This window comes from Melopsittacus undulatus, chromosome 1, assembly GCF_012275295.1.
Source record: "Melopsittacus undulatus isolate bMelUnd1 chromosome 1, bMelUnd1.mat.Z, whole genome shotgun sequence".
Lineage (NCBI taxonomy): Eukaryota > Metazoa > Chordata > Aves > Psittaciformes > Psittaculidae > Melopsittacus > Melopsittacus undulatus.
Genome location: NC_047527.1, coordinates 631,990 through 653,545, shown reverse-complemented (window position 1 = coordinate 653,545; position 21,556 = coordinate 631,990). Strand labels below are relative to the sequence as shown.

The window sequence follows — 21,556 nt, the reverse complement described above, 5'->3', positions numbered from 1 at the left end:
TTCCCTATGGCAGCTCATCCCCATTGTTCCCTATGGCAGCTCCATCCCCATTGTTCCCTATGGCAGCTCAGTCCCATTGTTCCCTATGGCAGCTCCATCCCCATTGTTCCCTATGGCAGCTCATCCCCATTGTTCCCTATGGCAGCTCCATTGTTCCCTAAGGCAGCTCATCCCCATTGTTCCCTATGGCAGCTCCATCCCATTGTTCCCTATGGCAGCTCCATCCCATTGTTCCCTATGGCAGCTCCATCCCATTGTTCCCTATGGCAGCTCAGTCCCATTGTTCCCTATGGCAGCTCCATCCCCATTGTTCCCTATGGCAGCTCATCCCCATTGTTCCCTATGGCAGCTCCATCCCCATTGTTCCCTATTGCAGCTCCATCCCCATTGTTCCCTATGGCAGCTCATCCCCATTGTTCCCTATGGCAGCTCCATCCCATTGTTCCCTATGGCAGCTCCATCCCATTGTTCCCTATGGCAGCTCCATTGTTCCCTATGGCAGCTCCATCCCATTGTTCCCTATGGCAGCTCCATCCTCATTGTTCCCTATGGCAGCTCCATCCCATTGTTCCCTATGGCAGCTCCATCCCATTGTTCCCTATGGCAGCTCCATTGTTCCCTATGGCAGCTCCATTGTTCCCTATGGCAGCTCCGTCCCATTGTTCCCTATGGCAGCTCCATCCCCATTGTTCCCTATGGCAGCTCCATCCCATTGTTCCCTATGGCAGCTCATCCCATTGTTCCCTATGGCAGCTCCATCCCATTGTTCCCTATGGCAGCTCCATCCCCATTGTTCCCTATGGCAGCTCCATCCCATTGTTCCCTATGGCAGCTCATCCCCATTGTTCCCTATGGCAGCTCCATTGTTCCCTATGGCAGCTCCATCCCCATTATTCCCTATGGCAGCTCCATTGTTCCCTATGGCAGCTCCATTGTTCCCTATGGCAGCTCCGTCCCAGTGTTCCCTATGGCAGCTCATCCCCATTGTTCCCTATGGCAGCTCCATCCCATTGTTCCCTATGGCAGCTCCATCCTCATTGTTCCCTATGGCAGCTCCATCCCATTGTTCCCTATGGCAGCTCCATCCCCATTGTTCCCTATGGCAGCTCCATCCCCATTGTTCCCTATGGCAGCTCCATCCCCATTGTTCCCTATTGCAGCTCCATCCCCATTGTTCCCTATGGCAGCTCATCCCCATTGTTCCCTATGGCAGCTCCATCCCATTGTTCCCTATGGCAGCTCCATCCCATTGTTCCCTATGGCAGCTCCATTGTTCCCTATGGCAGCTCCATCCCATTGTTCCCTATGGCAGCTCCATCCTCATTGTTCCCTATGGCAGCTCCATCCCCATTGTTCCCTATGGCAGCTCCATCCCCATTGTTCCCTATGGCAGCTCCATTGTTCCCTATGGCAGCTCCATCCCCATTGTTCCCTGTGGCAGCTCCATCCCCATTGTTCCCTATGGCAGCTCCATCCCATTGTTCCCTATGGCAGCTCCATCCCCATTGTTCCCTATGGCAGCTCCATCCCCATTGTTCCCTATGGCAGCTCATCCCCATTGTTCCCTATAGCAGCTCAGTCCCATTGTTCCCTATGGCAGCTCAGTCCCATTGTTCCCTATGGCAGCTCCATCCCATTGTTCCCTATGGCAGCTCATCCCCATTGTTCCCTATGGCAGCTCCATCCCCATTGTTCCCTATGGCAGCTCCATCCCATTGTTCCCTATGGCAGCTCATCCCATTGTTCCCTATGGCAGCTCCATCCCATTGTTCCCTATGGCAGCTCCATCCCCATTGTTCCCTATGGCAGCTCCATCCCATTGTTCCCTATGGCAGCTCATCCCCATTGTTCCCTATGGCAGCTCCATTGTTCCCTATGGCAGCTCCATCCCCATTATTCCCTATGGCAGCTCCATTGTTCCCTATGGCAGCTCCATTGTTCCCTATGGCAGCTCCGTCCCATTGTTCCCTATGGCAGCTCATCCCCATTGTTCCCTATGGCAGCTCCATCCCATTGTTCCCTATGGCAGCTCCATCCTCATTGTTCCCTATGGCAGCTCCATCCCATTGTTCCCTATGGCAGCTCCATCCCCATTGTTCCCTATGGCAGCTCCATCCCCATTGTTCCCTATGGCAGCTCCATCCCCATTGTTCCCTATGGCAGCTCCATCCCCATTGTTCCCTATGGCAGCTCATCCCCATTGTTCCCTATGGCAGCTCCATCCCATTGTTCCCTATGGCAGCTCCATCCCATTGTTCCCTATGGCAGCTCCATTGTTCCCTATGGCAGCTCCATCCCATTGTTCCCTATGGCAGCTCCATCCTCATTGTTCCCTATGGCAGCTCCATCCCCATTGTTCCCTATGGCAGCTCCATCCCCATTGTTCCCTATGGCAGCTCCATTGTTCCCTATGGCAGCTCCATCCCCATTGTTCCCTGTGGCAGCTCCATCCCCATTGTTCCCTATGGCAGCTCCATCCCATTGTTCCCTATGGCAGCTCCATCCCCATTGTTCCCTATGGCAGCTCCATCCCCATTGTTCCCTATGGCAGCTCATCCCCATTGTTCCCTATAGCAGCTCAGTCCCATTGTTCCCTATGGCAGCTCAGTCCCATTGTTCCCTATGGCAGCTCATCCCCATTGTTCCCTATGGCAGCTCAGTCCCATTGTTCCCTATGGTAGCTCCATCCCATTGTTCCCTATGGCAGCTCCATCCCATTGTTCCCTATGGCAGCTCCATCCCCATTGTTCCCTATGGCAGCTCCATCCCATTGTTCCCTATGGCAGCTCATCCCCATTGTTCCCTATGGCAGCTCCATCCCCATTGTTCCCTATGGCAGCTCCATCCCCTTTGTTCCCTATGGCAGCTCATCCCCATTGTTCCTTATGGCAGCTCCTTTGTTCCCTATGGCAGCTCCATCCCCATTGTTCCCTATGGCAGCTCAGTCCCATTGTTCCCTATGGCAGCTCATCCCCATTGTTCCCTATGGCAGCTCCATCCCCATTGTTCCCTATGGCAGCTCCATCCCATTGTTCCCTATGGCAGCTCCATCCCATTGTTCCCTATGGCAGCTCCATCCCCATTGTTCCCTATGGCAGCTCCATCCCATTGTTCCCTATGGCAGCTCCATCCCCATTGTTCCCTATGGCAGCTCCATCCCCATTGTTCCCTATGGCAGCTCATCCCCATTGTTCCCTATGGCAGCTCCATCCCCATTGTTCCCTATGGCAGCTCATCCCCATTGTTCCCTATGGCAGCTCATCCCCATTGTTCCCTATGGCAGCTCCATCCCATTGTTCCCTATGGCAGCTCCATCCCCATTGTTCCCTATGGCAGCTCCATCCCATTGTTCCCTATGGCAGCTCATCCCCATTGTTCCCTATGGCAGCTCCATCCCCATTGTTCCCTATGGCAGCTCCATCCCCATTGTTCCCTATGGCAGCTCATCCCCATTGTTCCCTATGGCAGCTCCATCCCCATTGTTCCCTATGGCAGCTCATCCCCATTGTTCCCTATGGCAGCTCCATCCCCATTGTTCCCTATGGCAGCTCATCCCCATTGTTCCCTATGGCAGCTCCATCCCATTGTTCCCTATGGCAGCTCCATCCCCATTGTTCCCTATGGCAGCTCATCCCCATTGTTCCCTATGGCAGCTCCATCCCCATTGTTCCCTATGGCAGCTCATCCCCATTGTTCCCTATGGCAGCTCATCCCCATTGTTCCCTATGGCAGCTCCATCCCCATTGTTCCCTATGGCAGCTCCATCCCCATTGTTCCCTATGGCAGCTCCATTGTTCCCTATGGCAGCTCCATCCCCATTATTCCCTATGGCAGCTCCATCCCCATTGTTCCCTATGGCAGCTCATCCCCATTGTTCCCTATGGCAGCTCCATCCCATTGTTCCCTATGGCAGCTCCATCCCATTGTTCCCTATGGCAGCTCATCCCCATTGTTCCCTATGGCAGCTCCATCCCATTGTTCCCTATGGCAGCTCCATCCCATTGTTCCCTATGGCAGCTCCATCCCCATTGTTCCCTATGGCAGCTCCATCCCCATTGTTCCCTATGGCAGCTCATCCCCATTGTTCCCTATGGCAGCTCCATCCCATTGTTCCCTATGGCAGCTCCATCCCCATTGTTCCCTATGGCAGCTCCATCCCATTGTTCCCTATGGCAGCTCCATCCCCATTGTTCCCTATGGCAGCTCAGTCCCATTGTTCTCTATGGCAGCTCATCCCCATTGTTCCCTATGGCAGCTCCATCCCCATTGTTCCCTATGGCAGCTCCATCACATTGTTCCCTATGGCAGCTCCATCCCATTGTTCCCTATGGCAGCTCATCCCCATTGTTCCCTATGGCAGCTCCATCCCATTGTTCCCTATGGCAGCTCCATCCCATTGTTCCCTATGGCAGCTCCATCCCCATTGTTCCCTATGGCAGCTCCATCCCATTGTTCCCTATGGCAGCTCCATCCCCATTGTTCTCTATGGCAGCTCCATCCCCATTGTTCCCTATGGCAGCTCATCCCCATTGTTCCCTATGGCAGCTCATCCCCATTGTTCGCTATGGCAGCTCATCCCCATTGTTCGCTATGGCAGCTCCATCCCATTGTTCCCTATGGCAGCTCCATCCCCATTGTTCCCTATGGCAGCTCATCCCCATTGTTCCCTATGGCAGCTCCATCCCATTGTTCCCTATGGCAGCTCCATCCCCATTGTTCCCTATGGCAGCTCCATCCCATTGTTCCCTATGGCAGCTCATCCCCATTGTTCCCTATGGCAGCTCCATCCCCATTGTTCCCTATGGCAGCTCCATCCCCATTGTTCCCTATGGCAGCTCATCCCCATTGTTCCCTATGGCAGCTCCATCCCCATTGTTCCCTATGGCAGCTCATCCCCATTGTTCCCTATGGCAGCTCCATCCCATTGTTCCCTATGGCAGCTCCATCCCATTGTTCGCTATGGCAGCTCCATCCCCATTGTTCCCTATGGCAGCTCCATCCCATTGTTCCCTATGGCAGCTCCATCCCCATTGTTCCCTATGGCAGCTCCATCCCATTGTTCCCTATGGCAGCTCCATCCCCATTTTTCCCTATGGCAGCTCCATCCCCATTGTTCCTATGGCAGCTACATCCCATTGTTCCCTATGGCAGCTCAGTCCCATTGTTCCCTATGGCAGCTCCATCCCCATTGTTCCCTATGGCAGCTCCATCCCCATTGTTCCCTATGGCAGCTCCATCCCATTGTTCCCTATGGCAGCTCATCCCCATTGTTCCCTATGGCAGCTCATCCCCATTGTTCCGTATGGCAGCTCCATCCCATTGTTCCCTATGGCAGCTCCATCCCCATTGTTCCCTATGGCAGCTCCATCCCATTGTTCCCTAAGGCAGCTCATCCCCATTGTTCCCTATGGCAGCTCATCCCCATTGTTCCCTATGGCAGCTCCATCCCATTGTTCCCTATGGCAGCTCCATCCCCATTGTTCCCTATGGCAGCTCATCCCCATTGTTCCCTATGGCAGCTCCATTGTTCCCTATGGCAGCTCATCCCCATTGTTCCCTATGGCAGCTCCATCCCATTGTTCCCTATGGCAGCTCCATCCCATTGTTCCCTATGGCAGCTCCATCCCATTGTTCCCTATGGCAGCTCCATTGTTCCCTATGGCAGCTCATCCCCATTGTTCCCTATGGCAGCTCCATCCCCATTGTTCCCTATGGCAGCTCCATCCCATTGTTCCCTATGGCAGCTCCATCCCATTGTTCCCTATGGCAGCTCCATCCCCATTGTTCCCTATGGCAGCTCCATCCCCATTGTTCCCTATGGCAGCTCCATCCCATTGTTCCCTATGGCAACTCCATCCCATTGTTCCCTATGGCAGCTCCATCCCCATTGTTCCCTATGGCAGCTCCATCCCATTGTTCCCTATGGCAGCTCATCCCCATTGTTCCCTATGGCAGCTCATCCCCATTGTTCCCTATGGCAGCTCATCCCCATTGTTCCCTATGGCAGCTCCATCCCCATTGTTCCCTATGGCAGCTCATCCCCATTGTTCCCTATGGCAGCTCCATCCCCATTGTTCCCTATGGCAGCTCATCCCCATTGTTCCCTATGGCAGCTCCATCCCCATTGTTCCCTATGGCAGCTCCATCCCCATTGTTCCCTATGGCAGCTCAGTCCCATTGTTCCCTATGGCAGCTCCATCCCATTGTTCCCTATGGCAGCTCATCCCCATTGTTCCCTATGGCAGCTCATCCCCATTGTTCCCTATGGCAGCTATATCCCCATTGTTCCCTATGGCAGCTCAGTCCCATTGTTCCCTAAGGCAGCTCCATCCCATTGTTCCCTATGGCAGCTCCATCCCCATTGTTCCCTATGGCAGCTCATCCCCATTGTTCCCTATGGCAGCTCCATCCCATTGTTCCCTATGGCAGCTCCATCCCATTGTTCCCTATGGCAGCTCCATCCCCATTGTTCCCTATGGCAGCTCCACCCCATTGTTCCCTATGGCAGCTCCATCCCCATTGTTCCCTATGGCAGCTCCATCCCATTGTTCCCTATGGCAGCTCCATCCCATTGTTCCCTATGGCAGCTCATCCCCATTGTTCCCTATGGCAGCTCATCCCCATTGTTCCCTATGGCAGCTCCATCCCCATTGTTCCCTATGGCAGCTCATCCTCATTGTTCCCTATGGCAGCTCCATCCCCATTGTTCCCTATGGCAGCTCCATCCCATTGTTCCCTATGGCAGCTCCATCCCATTGTTCCCTATGGCAGCTCATCCCCATTGTTCCCTATGGCAGCTCATCCCCATTGTTCCCTATGGCAGCTCCATCCCATTGTTCCCTATGGCAGCTCATCCCCATTGTTCCCTATGGCAGCTCCATCCCATTGTTCCCTATGGCAGCTCATCCCCATTGTTCCCTATGGTAGCTCATCCCCATTGTTCCCTATGGCAGCTCCATCCCATTGTTCCCTATGGCAGCTCCATCCCATTGTTCCCTATGGCAGCTCATCCCCATTGTTCCCTATGGCAGCTCCATCCCCATTGTTCCCTATGGCAGCTCCATCCCATTGTTCCCTATGGCAGCTCATCCCCATTGTTCCCTATGGCAGCTCCATCCCCATTGTTCCCTATGGCAGCTCCATCCCATTGTTCCCTATGGCAGCTCCATCCCATTGTTCCCTATGGCAGCTCATCCCCATTGTTCCCTATGGCAGCTCCATCTCCATTGTTCCCTATGGCAGCTCCATCCCCATTGTTCCCTATGGCAGCTCCATCCCATTGTTCCCTATGGCAGCTCCATCCCATTGTTCCCTATGGCAGCTCCATCCCATTGTTCCCTATGGCAGCTCCATCCCCATTGTTCCCTATGGCAGCTCATCCCCATTGTTCCCTATGGCAGCTCCATCCCCATTGTTCCCTATGGCAGCTCATCCCCATTGTTCCCTATGGCAGCTCCATCCCATTGTTCCCTATGGCAGCTCATCCCCATTGTTCCCTATGGCAGCTCCATCCCCATTGTTCCCTATGGCAGCTCCATCCCCATTGTTCCCTATGGCAGCTCATCCCCATTGTTCCCTATGGCAGCTCCATCCCATTGTTCCCTATGGCAGCTCCATCCCATTGTTCCCTATGGCAGCTCCATCCCATTGTTCCCTATGGCAGCTCATCCCCATTGTTCCCTATGGCAGCTCCATCCCATTGTTCCCTATGGCAGCTCCATCCCCATTGTTCCCTATGGCAGCTCCATCCCCATTGTTCCCTATGGCAGCTCCATCCCCATTGTTCCCTATGGCAGCTCATCCCCATTGTTCCCTATGGGAGCTCCATCCCATTGTTTCCTATGGCAGTTCCATCCCATTGTTCCCTATGGCAGCTCATCCCCATTGTTCCCTATGGCAGCTCATCCCCATTGTTCCCTATGGCAGCTCATCCCCATTGTTCCCTATGGCAGCTCCATCCCATTGTTCCCTATGGCAGCTCCATCCCATTGTTCGCTATGGCAGCTCCATCCCCATTGTTCCCTATGGCAGCTCCATCCCATTGTTCCCTATGGCAGCTCCATCCCCATTGTTCCCTATGGCAGCTCCATCCCATTGTTCCCTATGGCAGCTCCATCCCCATTTTTCCCTATGGCAGCTCCATCCCCATTGTTCCTATGGCAGCTACATCCCATTGTTCCCTATGGCAGCTCAGTCCCATTGTTCCCTATGGCAGCTCCATCCCCATTGTTCCCTATGGCAGCTCCATCCCCATTGTTCCCTATGGCAGCTCCATCCCATTGTTCCCTATGGCAGCTCATCCCCATTGTTCCCTATGGCAGCTCATCCCCATTGTTCCGTATGGCAGCTCCATCCCATTGTTCCCTATGGCAGCTCCATCCCCATTGTTCCCTATGGCAGCTCCATCCCATTGTTCCCTAAGGCAGCTCATCCCCATTGTTCCCTATGGCAGCTCATCCCCATTGTTCCCTATGGCAGCTCCATCCCATTGTTCCCTATGGCAGCTCCATCCCCATTGTTCCCTATGGCAGCTCATCCCCATTGTTCCCTATGGCAGCTCCATTGTTCCCTATGGCAGCTCATCCCCATTGTTCCCTATGGCAGCTCCATCCCATTGTTCCCTATGGCAGCTCAATCCCATTGTTCCCTATGGCAGCTCCATCCCATTGTTCCCTATGGCAGCTCCATTGTTCCCTATGGCAGCTCATCCCCATTGTTCCCTATGGCAGCTCCATCCCCATTGTTCCCTATGGCAGCTCCATCCCATTGTTCCCTATGGCAGCTCCATCCCATTGTTCCCTATGGCAGCTCCATCCCCATTGTTCCCTATGGCAGCTCCATCCCCATTGTTCCCTATGGCAGCTCCATCCCCATTGTTCCCTATGGCAGCTCATCCTCATTGTTCCCTATGGCAGCTCCATCCCCATTGTTCCCTATGGCAGCTCCATCCCATTGTTCCCTATGGCAGCTCCATCCCATTGTTCCCTATGGCAGCTCATCCCCATTGTTCCCTATGGCAGCTCATCCCCATTGTTCCCTATGGCAGCTCCATCCCATTGTTCCCTATGGCAGCTCATCCCCATTGTTCCCTATGGCAGCTCCATCCCATTGTTCCCTATGGCAGCTCATCCCCATTGTTCCCTATGGTAGCTCATCCCCATTGTTCCCTATGGCAGCTCCATCCCATTGTTCCCTATGGCAGCTCCATCCCATTGTTCCCTATGGCAGCTCATCCCCATTGTTCCCTATGGCAGCTCCATCCCCATTGTTCCCTATGGCAGCTCCATCCCATTGTTCCCTATGGCAGCTCATCCCCATTGTTCCCTATGGCAGCTCCATCCCCATTGTTCCCTATGGCAGCTCCATCCCATTTTTCCCTATGGCAGCTCCATCCCATTGTTCCCTATGGCAGCTCATCCCCATTGTTCCCTATGGCAGCTCCATCTCCATTGTTCCCTATGGCAGCTCCATCCCCATTGTTCCCTATGGCAGCTCCATCGCATTGTTCCCTATGGCAGCTCCATCCCATTGTTCCCTATGGCAGCTCCATCCCATTGTTCCCTATGGCAGCTCCATCCCCATTGTTCCCTATGGCAGCTCATCCCCATTGTTCCCTATGGCAGCTCCATCCCCATTGTTCCCTATGGCAGCTCATCCCCATTGTTCCCTATGGCAGCTCCAATCCCCATTGTTCCCTATGGCAGCTCATCCCCATTGTTCCCTATGGCAGCTCCATCCCCATTGTTCCCTATGGCAGCTCCATCCCCATTGTTCCCTATGGCAGCTCATCCCCATTGTTCCCTATGGCAGCTCCATCCCATTGTTCCCTATGGCAGCTCCATCCCATTGTTCCCTATGGCAGCTCCATCCCATTGTTCCCTATGGCAGCTCATCCCCATTGTTCCCTATGGCAGCTCCATCCCATTGTTCCCTATGGCAGCTCCATCCCCATTGTTCCCTATGGCAGCTCCATCCCCATTGTTCCCTATGGCAGCTCCATCCCCATTGTTCCCTATGGCAGCTCATCCCCATTGTTCCCTATGGGAGCTCCATCCCATTGTTTCCTATGGCAGTTCCATCCCATTGTTCCCTATGGCAGCTCATCCCCATTGTTCCCTATGGCAGCTCATCCCCATTGTTCCCTATGGCAGCTCCATCCCCATTGTTCCCTATGGCAGCTCCATCCCATTGTTCCCTATGGCAGCTCCATCCCCATTGTTCCCTATGGCAGCTCCATCCCCATTGTTCCCTATGGCAGCTCCATCCCATTGTTCCCTATGGCAGCTCCATCCCATTGTTCCCTATGGCAGCTCCATCCCCATTGTTCCCTATGGCAGCTCCATCCCCATTGTTCCCTATGGCAGCTCATCCCATTGTTCCCTATGGCAGCTCCATCCCCATTGTTCCCTATGGCAGCTCCATCCCCATTGTTCCCTATGGCAGCTCCATCCCCATTGTTCCCTATGGCAGCTCCATCCCATTGTTCCCTATGGCAGCTCATCCCATTGTTCCCTATGGCAGCTCATCCCATTGTTCCCTATGGCAGCTCCATCCCATTGTTCCCTAGGGCAGCTCATCCCCATTGTTCCCTATGGCAGCTCCATCCCATTGTTCCCTATGGCAGCTCCATCCCCATTGTTCCCTATGGCAGCTCCATCCCATTGTTCCCTATGGCAGCTCCATCCCCATTGTTCCCTATGGCAGCTCCATCCCATTGTTCCCTATGGCAGCTCCATCCCCATTGTTCCCTATGGCAGCTCCATCCCATTGTTCCTTATGGCAGCTCCATCCCCATTGTTCCCTATGGCAGCTCCATCCCCATTGTTCCCTATGGCAGCTCCATCCCATTGTTCCCTATGGCAGCTCATCCCCATTGTTCCCTATGGCAGCTCCATCCCATTGTTCCCTATGGCAGCTCCATCCCCATTGTTCCCTATGGCAGCTCCATCCCATTGTTCCCTATGGCAGCTCCATCCCCATTGTTCCCTATGGCAGCTCCATCCCCATTGTTCCCTATGGCAGCTCATCCCCATTGTTCCCTATGGCAGCTCATCCCCATTGTTCTCTATGGCAGCTCCATCCCCATTGTTCCCTATGGCAGCTCATCCCCATTGTTCCCTATGGCAGCTCCATCCCCATTGTTCCCTATGGCAGCTCCATCCCATTGTTCCCTATGGCAGCTCCATCCCATTGTTCCCTATGGCAGCTCCATCCCCATTGTTCCCTATGGCAGCTCCATCCCCATTGTTCTCTATGGCAGCTCCATCCCATTGTTCCCTATGGCAGCTCCATCCCCATTGTTCCCTATGGCAGCTCCATCCCCATTGTTCCCTATGGCAGCTCCATCCCATTGTTCCCTATGGCAGCTCCATCCCATTGTTCCCTATGGCAGCTCCATCCCCATTGTTCCCTATGGCAGCTCCATCCCCATTGTTCCCTATGGCAGCTCCATCCCATTGTTCCCTATGGCAGCTCATCCCCATTGTTCCCTATGGCAGCTCCATCCCATTGTTCTCTATGGCAGCTCCATCCCCATTGTTCCCTATGGCAGCTCCATCCCATTGTTCCCTATGGCAGCTCATCCCCATTGTTCCCTATGGCAGCTCCATCCCCATTGTTCCCTATGGCAGCTCCATCCCATTGTTCCCTATGGCAGCTCCATTGTTCCCTATGGCAGCTCCATCCCATTGTTCCCTATGGCAGCTCATCCCCATTGTTCCCTATGGCAGCTCCATCCCCATTGTTCCCTATGGCAGCTCATCCCCATTGTTCCCTATGGCAGCTCCATCCCATTGTTCCCTATGGCAGCTCCATCCCCATTGTTCCCTATGGCAGCTCATCCCCATTGTTCCCTATGGCAGCTCATCCCCATTGTTCCCTATGGCAGCTCCATCCCATTGTTCTCTATGGCAGCTCAGTCCCATTGTTCCCTATGGCAGCTCCATCCCCATTGTTCTCTATGGCAGCTCCATCCCATTGTTCCCTATGGCAGCTCAGTCCCATTGTTCCCTATGGCAGCTCATCCCCATTGTTCCCTATGGCAGCTCATCCCCATTGTTCCCTATGGCAGCTCCATCCCATTGTTCCCTATGGCAGCTCCATCCCATTGTTCCCTATGGCAGCTCCATCCCATTGTTCCCTATGGCAGCTCCATCCCCATTGTTCCCTATGGCAGCTCCATCCCCATTGTTCCCTATGGCAGCTCATCCCATTGTTCCCTATGGCAGCTCCATCCCCATTGTTCCCTATGGCAGCTCCATCCCCATTGTTCCCTATGGCAGCTCCATCCCCATTGTTCCCTATGGCAGCTCCATCCCATTGTTCCCTATGGCAGCTCATCCCATTGTTCCCTATGGCAGCTCATCCCATTGTTCCCTATGGCAGCTCCATCCCATTGTTCCCTAGGGCAGCTCATCCCCATTGTTCCCTATGGCAGCTCCATCCCATTGTTCCCTATGGCAGCTCCATCCCCATTGTTCCCTATGGCAGGTCCATCCCATTGTTCCCTATGGCAGCTCCATCCCCATTGTTCCCTATGGCAGCTCCATCCCATTGTTCCCTATGGCAGCTCCATCCCCATTGTTCCCTATGGCAGCTCCATCCCATTGTTCCTTATGGCAGCTCCATCCCCATTGTTCCCTATGGCAGCTCCATCCCCATTGTTCCCTATGGCAGCTCCATCCCATTGTTCCCTATGGCAGCTCATCCCCATTGTTCCCTATGGCAGCTCCATCCCATTGTTCCCTATGGCAGCTCCATCCCCATTGTTCCCTATGGCAGCTCCATCCCCATTGTTCCCTATGGCAGCTCCATCCCATTGTTCCCTATGGCAGCTCATCCCCATTGTTCTCTATGGCAGCTCCATCCCCATTGTTCCCTATGGCAGCTCATCCCCATTGTTCCCTATGGCAGCTCCATCCCCATTGTTCCCTATGGCAGCTCCATCCCATTGTTCCCTATGGCAGCTCCATCCCATTGTTCCCTATGGCAGCTCCATCCCATTGTTCCCTATGGCAGCTCCATCCCCATTGTTCTCTATGGCAGCTCCATCCCATTGTTCCCTATGGCAGCTCCATCCCCATTGTTCCCTATGGCAGCTCCATCCCATTGTTCCCTATGGCAGCTCCATCCCATTGTTCCCTATGGCAGCTCCATCCCCATTGTTCCCTATGGCAGCTCCATCCCATTGTTCCCTATGGCAGCTCCATCCCATTGTTCCCTATGGCAGCTCCATCCCCATTGTTCCCTATGGCAGCTCATCCCCATTGTTCCCTATGGCAGCTCCATCCCATTGTTCCCTATGGCAGCTCATCCCCATTGTTCCCTATGGCAGCTCCATCCCATTGTTCTCTATGGCAGCTCCATCCCCATTGTTCCCTATGGCAGCTCCATCCCATTGTTCCCTATGGCAGCTCATCCCCATTGTTCCCTATGGCAGCTCCATCCCCATTGTTCCCTATGGCAGCTCCATCCCATTGTTCCCTATGGCAGCTCCATTGTTCCCTATGGCAGCTCCATCCCATTGTTCCCTATGGCAGCTCATCCCCATTGTTCCCTATGGCAGCTCCATCCCCATTGTTCCCTATGGCAGCTCATCCCCATTGTTCCCTATGGCAGCTCATCCCCATTGTTCTCTATGGCAGCTCCATCCCATTGTTCCCTATGGCAGCTCCATCCCATTGTTCCCTATGGCAGCTCATCCCCATTGTTCCCTATGGCAGCTCCATCCCCATTGTTCCCTATGGCAGCTCATCCCCATTGTTCCCTATGGCAGCTCCATCCCATTGTTCCCTATGGCAGCTCCATCCCCATTGTTCCCTATGGCAGCTCATCCCCATTGTTCCCTATGGCAGCTCATCCCCATTGTTCCCTATGGCAGCTCCATCCCATTGTTCTCTATGGCAGCTCAGTCCCATTGTTCCCTATGGCAGCTCCATCCCCATTGTTCTCTATGGCAGCTCCATCCCATTGTTCCCTATGGCAGCTCAGTCCCATTGTTCCCTATGGCAGCTCATCCCCATTGTTCCCTATGGCAGCTCATCCCCATTGTTCCCTATGGCAGCTCATCCCCATTGTTCCCTATGGCAGCTCCATCCCATTGTTCCCTATGGCAGCTCCATCCCATTGTTCCCTATGGCAGCTCCATCCCATTGTTCCCTATGGCAGCTCCATCCCCATTGTTCCCTATGGCAGCTCATCCCCATTGTTCCCTATGGCAGCTCCATCCCCATTGTTCCCTATGGCAGCTCATCCCCATTGTTCCCTATGGCAGCTCCATCCCCATTGTTTCCTATGGCAGCTCCATCCCATTGTTCCCTATGGCAGCTCCATCCCATTGTTCCCTATGGCAGCTCATCCCCATTGTTCCCTATGGCAGCTCCATTGTTCCCTATGGCAGCTCATCCCCATTGTTCCCTATGGCAGCTCCATCCCATTGTTCCCTATGGCAGCTCCATCCCCATTGTTCCCTATGGCAGCTCATCCCCATTGTTCCCTATGGCAGCTCCATCCCCATTGTTCCCTATGGCAGCTCATCCCCATTGTTCCCTATGGCAGCTCCATCCCCATTGTTCCCTATGGCAGCTCATCCCCATTGTTCCCTATGGCAGCTCCATCCCATTGTTCCCTATGGCAGCTCCATCCCATTGTTCCCTATGGCAGCTCATCCCCATTGTTCCCTATGGCAGCTCCATCCCATTGTTCCCTATGGCAGCTCCATCCCATTGTTCCCTATGGCAGCTCATCCCCATTGTTCCCTATGGCAGCTCCATCCCATTGTTCCCTATGGCAGCTCATCCCCATTGTTCCCTATGGCAGCTCCATTGTTCCCTATGGCAGCTCCATCCCATTGTTCCCTATGGCAGCTCCATCCCATTGTTCCCTATGGCAGCTCATCCCCATTGTTCCCTATGGCAGCTCCATCCCATTGTTCTCTATGGCAGCTCCATCCCATTGTTCCCTATGGCAGCTCCATCCCATTGTTCCCTATGGCAGCTCCATCCCCATTGTTCCCTATGGCAGCTCCATCCCATTGTTCCCTATGGCAGCTCATCCCCATTGTTCCCTATGGCAGCTCCATCCCATTGTTCTCTATGGCAGCTCCATCCCATTGTTCCCTATGGCAGCTCCATCCCCATTGTTCCCTATGGCAGCTCCATCCCCATTGTTCCCTATGGCAGCTCCATCCCCATTGTTCCCTATGGCAGCTCCATCCCCATTGTTCCCTATGGCAGCTCATCCCCATTGTTCCCTATGGCAGCTCCATCCCATTGTTCTCTATGGCAGCTCATCCCCATTGTTCCCTATGGCAGCTCCATCCCATTGTTCCCTATGGCAGCTCATCCCCATTGTTCCCTATGGCAGCTCATCCCCATTGTTCCCTATGGCAGCTCATCCCCATTGTTCCCTATGGCAGCTCATCCCCATTGTTCCCTATGGCAGCTCATCCCCATTGTTCCCTATGGCAGCTCCATCCCCATTGTTCCCTATGGCAGCTCCATCCCATTGTTCCCTATGGCAGCTCCATCCCCATTGTTCCCTATGGCAGCTCCATCCCCATTGTTCCCTGTGGCAGCTCATCCCCATTGTTCCCTATGGCAGCTCATCCCCATTGTTCCCTATGGCAGCTCCATCCCCATTGTTCCCTATGGCAGCTCATCCCCATTGTTCCCTATGGCAGCTCCATCCCCATTGTTCCCTATGGCAGCTCCATCCCCATTGTTCCCTATGGCAGCTCATCCCCATTGTTCCCTATGGCAGCTCCATCCCATTGTTCTCTATGGCAGCTCATCCCCATTGTTCCCTATGGCAGCTCCATCTCCATTGTTCCCTATGGCAGCTCATCCCATTGTTCCCTATGGCAGCTCATCCCCATTGTTCCCTATGGCAGCTCCATCCCATTGTTCCCTATGGCAGCTCATCCCCATTGTTCCCTATGGCAGCTCATCCCCATTGTTCCCTATGGCAGCTCCATCCCATTGTTCCCTATGGCAGCTCCATCCCATTGTTCCCTATGGCAGCTCCATCCCAATTGTTCCCTATGGCAGCTCCATCCCCATTGTTCCCTATGGCAGCTCCATCCCCATTGTTCCCTATGGCAGCTCCATCCCATTGTTCCCTATGGCAGCTCCATCCCATTGTTCCCTATGGCAGCTCATCCCCATTGTTCCCTATGGCAGCTCATCCCCATTGTTCCCTATGGCAGCTCCATCCCATTGTTCCCTATGGCAGCTCATCCCCATTGTTCCCTATGGCAGCTCCATCCCCATTGTTCCCTATGGCAGCTCCATCCCATTGTTCCCTATGGCAGCTCCATCCCATTGTTCCCTATGGCAGCTCCATCCCCATTGTTCTCTATGGCAGCTCCATCCCATTGTTCCCTATGGCAGCTCCATCCCATTGTTCCCTATGGCAGCTCCATCCCCATTGTTCCCTATGGCAGCTCCATCCCCATTGTTCCCTATGGCAGCTCATCCCCATTGTTCCCTATGGCAGCTCCATCCCCATTGTTCCCTATGGCAGCTCCATCCCCATTGTTCCCTATGGCAGCTCATCCCCATTGTTCCCTATGGCAGCTCCATCCCCATTGTTCCCTATGGCAGCTCCATCCCCATTGTTCCCTATGGCAGCTCCATCCCCATTGTTCCCTATGGCAGCTCATCCCCATTGTTCCCTATGGCAGCTCCATCCCATTGTTCCCTATGGCAGCTCATCCCCATTGTTCCCTATGGCAGCTCCATCCCCATTGTTCCCTATGGCAGCTCCATCCCATTGTTCCCTATGGCAGCTCATCCCCATTGTTCCCTATGGCAGCTCATCCCCATTGTTCCCTATGGCAGCTCCATCCCATTGTTCCCTATGGCAGCTCCATCCCCATTGTTCCCTATGGCAGCTCATCCCCATTGTTCCCTATGGCAGCTCATCCCCATTGTTCCCTATGGCAGCTCCATCCCCATTGTTCCCTATGGCAGCTCCATCCCCATTGTTCCCTATGGCAGCTCCATCCCCATTGTTCCCTATGGCAGCTCATCCCCATTGTTCCCTATGGCAGCTCAGTCCCATTGTTCCCTATGGCAGCTCCATCCCATTGTTCCCTATGGCAGCTCCATCCCATTGTTCCCTATGGCAGCTCCATCCCCATTGTTCTCTATGGCAGCTCCAGCATCCGGCTCCATCGCTCCCTGGGGGCCTCCAGCGCCTGCTGCTCATGGCTCTGGCTCAGGCCTCGGGGCAGCCTCGAGGTGACCATGGGCTGTTCTTCCGGTACCGGATCGAGGCTCTGACCCTCAGGGTCATCAACAGCTTCCGGCAGCACAAGGATGACCTGCGAGCGCTGGGGAGGTCAGGGGTTATGGGGGTTATGGGGCTGAGCATGGGGAGCTATGGGGCTGGATATGGGGCGCTATGGGGTGCTATAGGGTACTATGGGGCTCAACATGGGGTGCTATGGGGATGGGTATGGGGCACTATGGGGTGGATGTGGGGCGCTATGGGGTGCTATGGGGCTGAACATAGGTTCCTATGGGGCACTATGGGGATGGATATGGGGCTGGATATGGGGCACTATGAGGTTCAACACAGGGCGCTGTGGGGCTAAACATGGGGCACTATGGGGCTGGATGTGGGGAACTATGGGGATGGATATGGGGCGCTATAGGGCTGGATATGGGGTGCTATGGGGTTCTACACAGTACACTATGGGGCTGAACATGGGGTGCTATGGGGTTCAACATGGGGCATTATGGGGATGGATGTGGGGCGCTATGGGGATGGATGTGGGGCACTGTGGGGATAGATATGGTGCACTATGGGGCACTGTGGGGCTCAACATGGGGCACTATGGGGCTGGATATGGGACGCAATGGGGTTCAACATGGGGTGCTATGGGGATGGATATGGGGCGCTGTGGGGATGGATGTGGGGCGCTATGGGGCACTATGGGGCACTATGGGGCTGAACATGGGGTGCTATGGGGATGGATATGGGGCGCTATGGGGCTGGACATGGGGCACTCTGGGGTGCTATGGGGCTCAACGCAGTGCACTATGGGGTGCTATGGGGCTGAACATGGGGTCCTATGGGGCTCAACACAGGGCACTGTGGGGCTGGATATAGGGCACTATGGGGCACTATGGGGATGGATATGGGGCGCTATGGGGCTGGATGTGGGGTGCTATGGGGCACTATGGGGCTGAACACAGGGCGCTATGAGGGTGAACATGGGTTCCTATAGGGCTCAACGCGGGCTGCTATGGGGCTGGATATGGGCTCCTATGGGGCTGGATATGGGGCACTGTGGGGCACTGTGGGGCTGAACATGGGGACTATGAGGCTCAACGCAGGGTGCTATGGGGATGGATGTGGGGCACTATGGGGCACTATGGAGCTGATCATGGGGTGCTATGGGGCTCAATGCAGGGCGCTATGGGGATGCATATGGGGTGCTATGGGGTTCAACATGGGGCGCTATGTTGATGGATATGGGGCACTATGGGGATGGATGTGGGGTGCTATGGGGATGGATATGGGGTGCTATGGGGCTGGATGTGGGGTGCTGTGGGGATGGATGTGGGGTGCTATGGGGATGGATATGGGGTGCTATGGGGCTGGATGTGGGGTGCTATGGGGCTGGATGTGGGGTGCTGTGGGGATGGATGTGGGGTGCTGTGGGGATCAACGTGGGGCACTATGTGCTATGGGGCTGAGCACAGGGACTATGGGGCTGGATATGGGGCAATATGGGGCTGGATATGGGGTCCTATGGGGATGGATATGGGGCGCTGTGGGGGTGGATGTGGGACACTGTGGGGGTGGATGTGGGGCGCTATGGGGCACTATGAGGATCAACACAGGGCACTATGGGGCTCAATATAGGGCGCTGTGGGGCTGGAAATGGGGTCCTATGGGGATCAACATGGGGCTCTGTGGGGCTGGATATGGAGCACTATGGGGATGGATGTGGGGCACTGTGGGGCTGAACATGGGGTGCTATGGGGATGGATATGGGGTTCTATGAGGCTCAACATGGGGCACTATGGGGCTGCCCATGTGTCCCTATGGGGTTCCCCATGTGTCCCTATGGGGCTCAACACAGGGTCCTATGGGACTGAACATGTGTCTCTATGGGTCTGCCCCATGTCTCTCTATGTCTCTGCCCCACATGTCCCTCTGGCTCTGCCCCACATATCCCTATGTCTCTGCCCCATGTCTCCCTATGTCTCTGCCCCACATGTCTCTATGTCTCTGCCCCACATGTCCCTCTGTCTCTGCCCCACATGTCCCTATGGCTCTGCCCCACATGTCCCTGTGTCTCTGCCCCATGTCTCCCTATGGCTCTGCCCCACATATCCCTATGGCTCTGCCCCATGGATCCCTATGTGGTGCTCATGTCTCCCTATGTCTCCGCCCCACATGTCCCTATGGGTCTGCCCCACATATCCCTATGTCTCTGCCCCACGGATCCCTATGTCTCTGCCCCACATGTCTCTATGTCTCTGCCCCACATGTCCCTCTGTCTCTGCCCCACATGTCCCTATGTCTCTGCCCCACATGTCCCTATGGCTCTGCCCCACATGTCCCTATGGCTCTGCCCCACATGTCCCTGTGTCTCCGCCCCACATGTCCCTATGGGGCTGCCCCATGGATCCCTATGGGGCTCCCATGTCTCCCTATGGGTCTGCCCCATGGATCCCTATGGGTCTGCCCCACATGTCCCTCTGTCTCTGCCCCATGGATCCCTATGGGGTTCCCATGTCTCTCTATGTCTCTGCCCCACATGTCCCTCTGTCTCCGCCCCACATGTCCCTATGGGGCTGCCCCACATGTCCCTGTGTCTCTGCCCCACATGTCCCTATGTCTCCGCCCCACATGTCCCTATGTCTCTGCCCCACATGTCCCTATGTCTCTGCCCCACATGTCCCTATGTCTCTGCCCCATGTCTCCCTATGTCTCTGCCCCACATGTCCCTATGGGGCTGCCCCATGGATCCCTATGGGGCTCCCATGTCTCCCTATGGGTCTGCCCCATGGATCCCTATGGGGTTCCCATGTCTCCCTATGTCTCTGCCCCACATGTCCCTATGTCTCTGCCCCACATGTCCCTATGTCTCCGCCCCACATGTCCCTATGTCTCTGCCCCACACATGTCCCTATGTCTCCGCCCCACATATCCCTATGTCTCCGCCCCACGTGTCCCTATGGCTCTGCCCCATGTCTCTCTATGGGTCTGCCCCATGGATCCCTCTGTCTCTGCCCCATGGCTCCCTATGGCTCTGCCCCATGGATCCCTATGGGTCTGCCCCATGGATCCCTATGGGTCTGCCCCATAGATTACTATGGGTCTGCCCCACATGTCTCTCTATGGGGCTGCCCCACATGTCCCTATGTCTCTGCCCCACATGTCTCTCTATGGGGCTGCCCCACATGTCTCTCTATGTCTCTGCCCCACATCTCCCTGTGTCTCCGCCCCCAGGACACTAGAGGGGATGTTCCGGAAGCTCAACAACCTCCTGGAGCGTCTCCATCAATCCTATTTCCTGTACCTGCTTCCCTCCATCTCCTGCTTCGTGTCCATTGGGATTTACTTCCCAGCGCTGGGATTCCTGCTGCTGGTGCTGGCGCTCAGGATATCCCAGAGGGGGAGGGGAGGGGAGAGCCCAGACCATGGAACACATCCCATTGATCCCATCCCATTGGATCCATCCTATCCCATTGATCCCTTCCCATCCTATCCCTATCTCTTCCCATTGAACCCATCCCATTCAATCCCATCCTGTCCTATCATATTGAACCCATCTTATGCTATTGAACCCATCCTATTGAACCCATCCTATACCATTAAATCCCATCCTATCCCATCCCACTCAATTCCATCCCATTGAACCCATCCCGTTCCATCCCATCCTATCCCATCCCATTGAACCCATCCTACTCCATCCCCATCCCATCCCATTCAATCCCATCCTATCCCACTCAATTCTATCCCTTTCCATCCCATTTGAACCCATCCCATTCAAACCCATTCCATCCCATCCCGTTCCATCCCATCCTATCCTATTCCATTCAATCCCAATCTATCCCATCACATCCTATCCCACTCAATTCCATCCCATTCTATCCCATTGAACCCATCTCATTCCAACCCATTGAACCCATCCTATCCCATCCCATTGATCCCATCCCATTCGATCCCATCCTATCCCATCCCATCCTATCCTGCTCAATTCTATCCCTTTCCATCCCATTCAAACCTATTCCATCCCATTACATCCTATCCCATCCTATCCTATCCTATCCCATTACACCTATCTCATCCCATCCCATTGAACCCATCCCATGGAACCCATCCTATCCCATCCCATTCCATCCTATCAGATCCCATTGAACCCATCTAATCCCATCCCATTGAATCCATCCCATTCAATCCTGTCCTATCCCACTCAATTCCATCCCATTGAATGGATTCCATCCCATCCTATCCTATCTTATCCCAACTGAACCCATCCCATTGAACCCATCCCATCCCATCTCATCCTATCCCATCCCATCCCATTGAACCC

At 54.6% G+C, this 21,556-nt stretch overlaps 1 protein-coding gene across 1 annotated transcript in view; it reads left to right on the top strand.

The window, feature by feature from the left end:
* GPAA1 (glycosylphosphatidylinositol anchor attachment 1) overlaps positions 1–21,556 on the top strand; it is a 61,211-nt gene that overhangs the window by 22,325 nt on the left and 17,330 nt on the right. The window contains exons 8-9 of the mRNA XM_034068820.1: positions 17,156–17,340; positions 20,470–20,623. Coding sequence (XP_033924711.1) covers positions 17,156–17,340; positions 20,470–20,623 — 339 coding nt within the window. The remainder of the gene's footprint in view (positions 1–17,155; positions 17,341–20,469; positions 20,624–21,556) is intronic.